The following is an 11,274-nucleotide window of genomic DNA, read 5'->3' as shown; positions in this document are numbered from 1 at the left end:
TTGGTTGTTAAAATAATAATATTTATTTTGGCAAATATGAACAAACATACAGTGATACACAAAAATGAATTATTACATGTATATACAAAGCCAAGGATAACCCAAAAAGCTGTTTCTATTATAAAGGCCAAAAAAGAAAGTCTCCGGTTTCTGGTATGCGCGCGCGTCGCCGTAGCCATGAAAGATGATGTCTCAAAACCGCCAAACTCACTGGTTTGACAGGAATCCTGCTGCTGCACAATTTTAACGTGTTTTTAGATTGGGTTATGGTCGAGAATAAGCTTTATGTGGCCTCTCTGGACTCCCATATTGCAGTCATCAGCCGACATTTGAAGTAAAAAAATCATATAAAAAAAAAACAAAAAAACGCGTCGCCGCACCACTTTCTGGGCAAGCTCCATACCAGAACCGGAGACTTTTTTGGGGGGCCTAAGATGGCTTATTTAATTTCCAACGGGGTCCTTAAAAGAACCCCCCAAAAAACAAAAAACAAACAAACATGTACATTACTAAAAAAAAAAAATTACACAGGAAATGGCAAAGAACGTTGTTGCTCAAAGCGCATGATCAAGATGGAATTAATGGCGCTAAAGAAATCCTGTATTATTATTTTTCTTCTGAAACACATTCTCTCGTTTCTTTATTTCAAAAGACCTTTCCTTTTTACACTCTTTTTGTTCAGTTATTTAAGTATCCTTTTCTCCTAACTTATTTGCATTATATTTTCTCGATCTCGTCTGAAAGAAAACACCAGGAACCATAATACTTCAAGAATCTCTTAGACGTTTCGCTTTGCTTAATATTGATCTACAGCGTGATCCAATAAACATTGTGCATGAAGAAATCGCTGATTTTCTCAAAAGTTGGTCAGACTAGCTGATCAAATTTTATAGCATTTTCAAGCATATGGTCTTGTTTATAATTGATGAAATAAAATCATGAAAATCCAACCATGCAAACCAGAGATATCATTGATTTGGTAAGGCTATGTATTTTTCGACCTGCACAATGTAATTTCCACACTTAGCTTGTATACCAATCATTGGGCTATTGGTATTCGATAGGCAATACGCATAGGCCTATGTTGCATTAGATAAGGGTGTTCACAGATAACATTTTGGGTACATAACATTATGTAATCAATTCTAATACCACTTGGAATGCCTTATATCGGGTGTTTAGTCTTTGACAAAGATTTTGAAAGAACAATGAACATGCAATCTCCTATGACAGCTGAGATGTATTGGCCTAAGCTTAATTGCATGATTCGACCTGTGCAGGAGGAAAATAATATAGCTTTACAAAATCAACGATATCGCTGGTTTGCATTGATAGATTTTCTTCATATTTTCGCCAATTATAAACAAGACCATAGGCTTTAAAACAATATGAAATTTGATTAGCTGGTACAACCACCTTTGAGCAAATCGGCAACTTCTTCGTGTACAGTGTTTAGGGACACGCTCTACACGTACTAGTTTTCAAGTTTTGACCCGAAAGTTAGATTTTGCTTTTAAATCGCTATTTAATTCTAGTGTTTTACAAATGTTATTCACTTTTGAATGAGACAACGAACAAAAGAATTGTCTTTGTTATTAGTTACCAAAAGAATTACTTTCCAATTATCAAATTGAAATATCAATAAAAACCTATGATCGATATTACAAATTGCCCAACCATTGGGAGGTGTCATCATGTACATTCTTTATAAGCATGACCTCTTGGTACGAAAATGTACAAAAACATGAATAAGGAGCATATTATTGTAAACCTTTGTCTATAAGCACAAATCGTATTCATTGAAGTTCTGCATGTAGCACTTTCTAAATCTAGGATACCATTCGAAAGCCCAATTTGTAAGCTTTCTTTTAAGTACAAGAATCATTCAAATCACTCATGTACTTTTCAAGTTACGGAATTTTGAACACAAACACCGTTTTAAAGTTCTTTTCACGGATCACAAAAAAGATAAGTGTTCTTTCAGCAAAACGAAAATAATTCACATGCATCCCTATGAGAATTATTTTCGTTTTGCAGAAATAATACTTACTTTTTTGTGATCCTCAGACGGAACTTTAAAACGGTGGTTGTGTTCAAAATCGCGTAACTTATAAAGTACACGAGTAATTTGAATGATTCTTGTACTAAAAGAATGCTTAATGACTGAGCTTTCGTACACTAGATTTTGAAAGTGCTACGAGCAAAACTTCATTCCAAAATTGGTCCTGTCATTTGAGTTTCGGGATTTTTTTTTTTTTTTTTTTACTTTCCCTGTGTTTGCTCTGAGCAAAGACTTAAAGCCACTCACAACTTGGAGCCCCTCACTTCAGCGGATATGATTGCTAGACTAAAGGGTGCATTTCCGGATAGACTTAAGTCTTAAAAGGCTATTCTTGTTTTCAAAGTCTCAACAAAATGAGTCTTTTTTTTGTACGTGAATCTTTTCACATCGCTCACACTGATTCGTGAAACAAGACAATCAACTATAATAACCTTAAGGCACTGAAAGTCCCTTTCGCCAAAAAGGAATGCTATGCCACATGTTTCGCTGTGAGTGGTGCGAATATATAGAATAATTTGCATGAATAATAGAACTAAAGATTCCTTAGATACATTCAAATCAGGACTACGAGCCACCAACTTGTGATATTTCACCAGTTCAAAATGCGCTAATCTACGAAGTTAGTTACTTGATTTCCACGGCTATTTGAAGCCTGATCGGGAATTTTACAATTGTTTTTCTCCTGAAAGGGTCTAGCAGAGTTCTCGCCCATCCCTTATTCAGAAATTCACGCCTTTTACTTGAATGTTTAAATGAACTTGTGTTTGTGTTTATAGATTGATATCTGTAATATTTCTGAAATACTTGTATTTGTAAGTATTCATGATCGTCGTCTGTTTCACTAATGCACCTTTTCTTATAAGTTTTAATTTATAATATTATTTAATAATTTGGAACGTATGTAGGGCCCAAATGGAAACCAGCTTTAAACTATTTGGGCATTCTCTGGGTAAAGAAAATGAATACAATAAATAACGGTACAGGGCTGCAAGAAAAATACAAAATAAAAGTAGGTGCTCAGGAAAGGAATGAACATTTCTCCTAATCAAGCAAGAAACAAGCACCAGGCAAGCAATTCCAAAGAGATGCAGCACGTGGAGAAAAGCTATTGGAATAACCTTTTGTTCTACATCTTGGTAATTGCAACAGTATATGGATGAGAACAGGCAGAAAGTCGGGTTTCTCTCTCAAACACTCTGATTGGAGGAACCAAGTTGGATTGTCTCCATCCTTGTTATTGTGGTTTTACTTGTGTCTGACTTGGGACTTGACTTGTGATTGACTCGAATAAAAGTCTGGATTGGTGTCGATGTTCATTGCGCTTGGGCCGGTGATTCTTGAGCGGCATTTGCTGGTGGAATCGCTCGAAGTTCTATCTGCTCCGTCTGCTGCGGTCGGCGGCCGTGGCGGCACTGTCGAAGGAGCTTGGCAAGCGGGGGGAAAGCCTCCAAGAAAGCCGCTCGATACTGACTGTTCGTTACGCTGTACACCAGAGTATTGATGGAGCTGTTGACGAGGCGTATGATTCCTGCGCAGACCGACACGTCGGTGATGGTCCAATAGATATCAATGACAGCTTCTGCTCCTTTGTGAAAGAACAGCAGTACAAGGTACATGATCTGTAAAGCGCTGTCCGTCAAACTGAGCACGAAGAAGACAGCAGTGTTGATGACCAGCATGCGGACGACGGGGTAAACTCGACGGGTTTGGCCTGCTTGACGCTCTCGGTCACTGTGGCATAACTTAATAACGATGTAAATATACGAAGTAATAGTTATGGTAAACGCAGCCAGGTAAATCAGGAGAACGATGACAACATACATTTGAGTGAAAGCTAAATTCCTGACATAATTGTAGTCACTTGCGAGTCCACTCAAAACGCCCATGACAACTGCCGCAACCCAGACGCCTGCTGATAACTTGGCTGCTCGTGACTTGCTCGCTCGCACTCTCTGGGTTAGCGGTTGGCGTACGGCGGAGAATCGTTCGACCGCTATGACAGCCACGAAGCCGTACGAAGCAATCTGCATCGTTGTAGAAGCTATGCGCACAGCTAGGGAAGTACATGTACCTGAAGCTATGTGTGTATATTCTAATGCCCAAGCTACTGACATGCATATAATCAGATAGGCAGCGTCAGCCACTGCTAAATTCGACAGATAGACGTTGATGATCGTGTGCATGGACTTCACTCGAATTACTACGAAGAGAAAAATAGAGTTCAGCAGGATTCCAATGGGGGCGATGATTTTGCTAAACTGACGGATTATGTCGTCGTAGTCTTGCCTATGAGTTTCGACATCACGGAAAAGCTGCCTCTCATGGGCTGTCAGTCCGTCGCTATGTTGTATTGTTCCATTCATCTTTCTTATAGGCCTATCAGACGTCTTGACAGGACTGGTTCACAAGTCGAAATGTATCTACATTTACAGCCAGATTATAACTCGTCTTGGGACCGAGCAATGTGAAACAAGAAAAGAAAGCGATAAACACTGGGCATGCATTATAACCAACTCACTCTTTGCGTCTTAAATGGGAATGTCGAACACCTAGTTTCAATTTCGATCAGCAAATCCAATGGAGTTAAAGGCGCTATCTCGTGAATTGTGTATTTCTAAACTCGCTCCAAGGGTGAGCTTGAACCTCTGGAGTATGGGTTCGTGCAGTTCAAATTACCCCTATGGGATTTTGTTTTATAGCATGATTAACAATAACAATGTCCGACAATCTTAGTCACGTGGTTGGAACCTAATTACACCCTACATCCCCCACGCTGCCCCACCACATCCCCACCCGATCCCACCCCACCCCAAAGTTTGGCCAAAGATATTATGCACACATTTGTAATGAACCTAAACTCCCGAGTGTTAGCTGTATAGACCATGTAACATTTATTTACAAATTGGATGCTGTGGTCACGTGATGTCAACTTTCAGCAAACTGATCTCTTCCGCACTGCATGCGTATCCCTTGAAATGTGATTGGTGTAAAAGTGGTGACGTCAACTGTTTAATGTCGGCAAAATAACATGCAAAAGATGCTTAAATGTTTGGGTTGCCTGTCAGTTGCCCGTTGGTATGACGTCATAGGTAACACGGTCTATAGAACTAAGCCAATAGAGACAAATCCTAATTTCTGTACCTTCCGAATTTAATTTTTTTTTTAAAGTATGGGATGCGAGTTGATGAAATTCCATTTTAGCTCTTAATTAAGTTTGACTTGAATAATGATTTAGCTTACTGTTTGTATACAAACAATGCGTAACTACATAAATGTATTGTCTGCAGTCAATTTAAACATCGTCCTTGATCCAACGTTTGGAATCTTATTTCCTGAACGTCAGAAGTCTCAATTTTTCTGGCTCCTTTTCCGCCTAAGTTTCTGGTTTACTTGAAAAAATACTAGTGATACCAAAAGTTCATTATCGAAACACGATTGTGTTTCCTCGTTTGTATACTCATCACTGTCACATGATGAACTCTCTATTCTGAAGGGATTCATAGCTTCAAAGTCATCACGTGAACTTTTCACTGTAATTTCTTGGCCATGATTAGGGGGTTTATTCTGATCATTCAGCGGGCGCCTTCCATGGGGTCTTCGGTAACCTGTTGTTGTATTACAAAAAACATGACAGCAAGTTTACCAATCAACAGCTGAGGCCGAATTGCCTGCTGGAAATGACGTCACATTTTCTAAAGTGGACTCCGATTGGCTGGCGCGCGGGGTTTCCTAAGATGTGCATGCTCACATAATTATATCAAACGTTGTTGCTGAGTTTGCAGGCTCCGGTGAACAACGGCTGATACTCAGACTATACAGAATGGGAATCTGACAAAACTGGACGGAGTTACAGGTATACTCAGTTTCCAAATGAAAAGTTCAATGGAAAGTTTTTTGTCTAAAAATCAGAACGTTTGTCATTTAAGTTTTTCAAATGAACTCCTTAGGATGTTCACAAATTAGCTTCATTGAAAGGGAGCCATTTGAATCGTTGCTCTAGCTTCTAACGCCTAGATCTGACTTTTGATAATTTGTGTCTGTACAGTGAATTATTACTCTGATGATCAGACATTCACGTGTGTAGAGCCACGGACGAATGTCTGATATATCCTAACGGGCAAATTGTATGCGACAGCACGCGCCAGCCAATCGAAGTCAACTTTGGAAAACTATGACATCATTTTGATCAGAAATGTGGACTAAGCTGTAGATTGGTCAATTTTTATGTCATGTTTTTTGTTATACAACAACGGGTTACCAAAGACCCGATATAGAAGGCGCCCGCTGAATGGTCAGGATCTCAAGGTCAAGACGCAGTCTCGTTTTGCATAATTAATCACCGAATCTGCTCGCATATCATAGACCCTTGCTGTGCAAGGGGATATTCCATGGACTAGGTTTTGTGCCGGAGGGCAATGACCAAACTATGAGTTCGATGACTTTGTAGCTATATTATATCTCTCCAAGAATAAATCATCAACATGTGACTATGAGTAGTGTGCGAACGAGGAAACCCAATCGCAGTTTTCGTTAACTAGCTTTTGGTATCACTACTATTGTCTTAAGCAAACCAGAAACTGTATAAGATAATGCTGGGGGAAATGCGCAAGCAAATTGAAACTTCTGACGTTCAGGAAATAATATCAAATGACTGCAGAGACAAGCTATTACGGTCACGCAAGTTTCAGCAAAAACTTTCATTATTGAAATCAAATGGGAATTCCTGACGCCGCATGCAGGAGATACACAGGCTGTGCAGAAGAGTACAGTGGGCTGAAAGTTGGCATCACGTGACCACAACACCCAATTAGTAAACAAATGTAACATGGTCCATAAAGCTAACACTTTAGATTAGCTTTGGCTTGAGGAGTTTCGATCAATTGCAGTGTGTGATCTCTCGTGTATTTTTGGAGATAATCGAGTTAAAAATTTAGTGATCTCCTTTCTCAATTAAATATCACATAAGGCTGAATTGTTGACTCATGTGATTCGTTAATATTTGAAATAATATTGTGCATTTCTATTTTAAAGCATTACTTCATGTTAAAGTTATTTATATTTGTATGCTTATGTCCTTTTACCCGGAACCCCCTGCCTTAAACGGGCGCTTAAGCAGCATGTTAAACCATTACGTCTTTTTGCTGGGGAATAAACTTGGCTTTTACCTATCCACTTCAGTGGGACGTTAGCGCACTTGGAACACATGAGGTTTGCACTCTAACTTCCTTTTGCCGGAGAAATAATAATGAAAAACCTCTTGCTGTCTTTTTCGTACTGTTATTTTACGTCAGAATGACGTAGCATCTCCAGACAAAATGTATATCAAATGAAAGATATTTCCATGCTCTATCGATTACCCGAAAAGACCGAATATGACCCTTCGATCGACCCATTGTTCGCCCTGACGTCCTTCTTCCACTCAAAACCAACGTTTATTGTTTGCCAAGGTGTACAGGCACGTTGTGAACAAAAGATGTCCACACACTGCAGGTAGTGAAGACGGTGTGGACTTACCCACGTCCACACAAGGTCAATTACGAACCGTTTAATTCAGCGCAGGATGGAAGATTTTTAGGACGCTTGGTGGCAGCAAACACACTGGCTCCTTTTCTGTTGTTTGCTTCATTTTGATCATGTGCGCATTAGCTTAAACATGACGCAAATAATTCCAATAGACCGGTGTGTTGGCTGCCCTCAAGCGTCTCAAAAGTCTTCCATTCCGCTAAGCACTTCAAAAACAGGTTACCAACCAACATTTATGTCATGTTTTTTTTGCTGTCGACTGGTACTTTGCCAATTTCTGTGGAACACCGAAAAAACTACCCGGAAAGCGTAATTACCAGCAAAACAGTTCCCTACTCCCCCCCCCCGATTTGTTCGTTGTTATTAGAATTTTTGTTTTAATTGAAAAACAAATTCGACACTTTGTAAGTTGAAAAACGAGGCAAAGATGTAACAACACTACAGCTTGAATCAAGTAGGCTTTTTCGCGGTTGTTTTTATTCAAGATGGAAGATGGAAGATTTATATATTGTCATGCTTAAAAAGTACATGAACACTGAGTTCCCAGTGTACATGAATTAAAAACAGGTATAAAATACATTACATTGAAAATTACCATACAAAAAATATGACAAAGCAAAACAATCAATTACTGTACACAAATACACAATTACTTTATGTACAATACAAAACCAACCCTTTACCACTAAGAGGTAGAGAACAGCCAATAAATCTTAACGAAAATGCTTATTTGTAAGGAACTACACAGATACACAGCCAAACGTGTGATGCAAATCAAAATGTTTATGGTTGCAAATAAGCGTTTTTAAACTGCATATAATCGCATGTTTTTTTTTACATGACGTATTTTATGTACAATAATATTCACACAAGAAAGCATTAAAAACAGCGCCACCTAGTTTAAATCGTGTCCACCCCACCGCTTTTCAAGTTATTTTACAACGTCCGATGTGGTGCAAGGATTTTGCAAGCATTCCTCCCCCCCCCCCCACTTGTCGACACGAACTTTTATACGCCACTGGTTATGATTCCAAATTCAGGTAGGCGTACCCAAAATGTAGGTCACGTCACGAAGTTTGTAACGTAGAAATTGTCAGATGTGTCATCCAGTTCAAAACACATTTTGTACAACTTTCTTATCCTCTTAAAAGTATGAAAACTATTTGGCATTTCTTTTTTGGGCTACTTTTATTCAGAGAAAACGTCTTTAAACATTTCGAATTGTCCATGCTTTTCTGGACAACTGATGGCGCTGTTGCTGTGATGTCATTATTAGGAAGACACTATTCGGTTTTGGGGAATTTCTGTTCAACTTGTGGCCCAAAAAATGTGTTCATTGAAAACGTTAATGTGAGAAAAGGTTGCTCATTGGCTTACTGCCATGTACTTACACAACAACAAATTACCAAAGAAAAGACAATTTACAACGGCAAATATCAACAATTCTGGCGACGTTTGGTGCTGAAATTTCAGTAACATTGAGGTATCTGCCTGAAATGACATCACACATTCGCTCATAAACATGGAAAATTGCATCAACATAAACACCAAAAAGGCACCAAAATACTATTGAAAATGGCGAAACGAAATCAAAAGTAATGTTTACTTGGACACAAACGTCAATTTTCAAGGATTGAATAAAACAAAAGCAAATCTGGCCTTTTAAGGAGAATCTTCAATCCAGTTACCGTCACGGAATATTTCATCGATGCGTGACTTTTAGTAAAGATCTTACAAAATCCTCACAAAAGTCAGTCGCAATAAAATCCTTCGATCTAAAATACTCACAAGCTATTCCAATTAGATTAGGGTTTCTTATGCATTTGCCCCGAACAAGACTTGGGGCCACTCATGGAAGAGGGTTAAGTGAAAAATAAAAAGCAGAGTAAATACTCAGGAAAACTGAAGGTAGGAATTAACACTCCTCTTGAAACAGGACAGATCATGGGTTGGAGGGAAACAAGCACCAGGCAAGGAATTCCCAAAGAGATGCAGCACGAGGGAAAAGCTATTGGAATATCCTATGTTTACACATCTCGGTAATTGCAAAAGTATATGGATGAGAACAGGCAGAAAGTCGTGTTTCTCTCTCAAACACTTGAAATGGAGGAACCAGGTTGGAAAGTCTCCATCCTTGATATTTGTGGTCTTACTTGTGTCTGACTTGGGACTTGACTTGTAATTGACTCGACTAGATGTCTGGATTGGCGTCGATGTTCAGTTCGCTAGGGCCGGTGATTCTTGAGCGGCCTTTGCTGGTGGAATCACTCGAAGTTCTATCTGCTCCGTCTGCTGCGGTCGGCGGCAGCGGCGGCACTGTCGAAGGAGCTTTGCCAGCGGGGGAAAAGCCTCCAAGAAAGCCGCTCGATACTGACTGCTCGTCACGCTGTACACCAGAGTATTGATGGAGCTGTTGACAAGGCGTAGGATTCCTGCGCAGACCACCACGTCGGTGCTGGTCCAGTAGATATCGATGAAAGCTTCTGGTCCTTTGTGAAAGGAGAACGTCATTACAAGGTTGATGATTTGTAAAGCGATGTCTGTCAAACTGAGCACGAAGAAGACAGCAGTGTTGATGACCAGCATGCGGACGACGGGGTAAACTCGACGGGTTTGGCCTGCTTGACGCTCTCGGTCACTGTGGCATAACTTAATAACGATGTAAATATACGAAGAAATAGTTATGGTAAACGCAGCCAGGTAAGTCAGGAGAAGGATGACAACATACACTTGAGTGAAAACGAAATTGTCGTCACTTGCGAGTCCACCCAACACGCTTGTGACCACTGCTACTACCCAGACGCCTACTGATACCTTGGCTGCTCTTGACTTGCTCGCTTGCGCTCTCTGGGTTAGCGGTTGACGTACGGCGGAGAATCTTTCAACCGCTATGACAGTCACGAAGCAGTACGAAGCAATCTGCATCGTTGAATAAGCTATGAGTAAAGCTAGTAAAGCACCTGAAGCTATGTGTGTGTAATCTATTGCCCATGATGTTGACATGCCTAGGATCAGATAGGCAGCGTCAGCCACTGCTAAATTCGACAGATAGACGTTGATGATCGTGCGCATGGATTTCACACGAGTTACTACGCAGAGAAAAATACAGTTCAGCAGGATTCCGATGGGGGCGATGATTTTGCTAAACTGACGGATTATGTCGTCGTTGTCTAGCCTATGAGCTTCGACATCACGGAAAAGCTGCCTCTCATGGGCTGTCAGTCCGTCTAGTGTTCCATTCATCTTTCTTATATAAGACTAGAGACGTCTTGACAGGCCTGATTCACAAGTCGAAATGTGTCTACATTTATAGCCAGATTAAACTCGTCTTGGGACCGAGCAATGTGAAATCAGAAAAGAAAGTGAGAAACACTGGGCATGCATTATAACCAACTCACTCTTCGCGCCTTAAATGGGAATGTCAGAAAACGTAGTTTTCATTTCGATCAGCAGATCCAATGGAGTTAAAGGCGATCTCGTGAATTGTGAGTTTTTTAACACGCCACGAGGGTGAGCTTCAACCCCTGGAGCATGGGGCTGTGCAGTATCAAAAATTACCCCTATTGGATTTCGTTTTATAGCAATTAATTGGTTTAAATAATGTTTTAATTTAAAAAAAAATAGTGACTATAACATTTACATTGCCTGCAGTCAATTTAAAGGTAAAAAATACTTTTTGAAAACAACAC

At 39.9% G+C, this 11,274-nt stretch overlaps 2 protein-coding genes across 2 annotated transcripts; both read right to left on the bottom strand.

Annotated features, from left to right (window-relative positions):
* Positions 1-3,375: 3,375 nt before the first annotated feature.
* LOC119731454 (somatostatin receptor type 4-like) lies at positions 3,376-4,425 on the bottom strand. The gene has a single exon (XM_038204623.1). It carries the CDS (start codon positions 4,423-4,425, stop codon positions 3,376-3,378), a length of 1,050 nt encoding a protein of 349 aa, XP_038060551.1.
* A 5,377-nt stretch (positions 4,426-9,802) lies between these two features.
* On the bottom strand, positions 9,803-10,828 carry LOC119731453 (somatostatin receptor type 4-like). Its single transcript, XM_038204622.1, has one exon. It carries the CDS (start codon positions 10,826-10,828, stop codon positions 9,803-9,805), a length of 1,026 nt encoding a protein of 341 aa, XP_038060550.1.
* Positions 10,829-11,274: the final 446 nt, after the last annotated feature.

Source organism: Patiria miniata, unplaced genomic scaffold (genome assembly GCF_015706575.1).
Source record: "Patiria miniata isolate m_02_andy unplaced genomic scaffold, ASM1570657v1 HiC_scaffold_23, whole genome shotgun sequence".
NCBI classification, from domain to species: domain Eukaryota; kingdom Metazoa; phylum Echinodermata; class Asteroidea; order Valvatida; family Asterinidae; genus Patiria; species Patiria miniata.
Note: the sequence above shows the minus strand (reverse complement) of the source record. Positions and strands in the feature narration are given on the sequence as shown.

What these genes read in the sequence shown, in the direction of transcription:
- LOC119731454 (XM_038204623.1), bottom strand. Translation starts at nt 4,425, where the DNA reads ATGAATGGAACAATACAACATAGCGACGGACTGACAGCCCATGAGAGG.
- LOC119731453 (XM_038204622.1), bottom strand. Translation starts at nt 10,828, where the DNA reads ATGAATGGAACACTAGACGGACTGACAGCCCATGAGAGGCAGCTTTTC.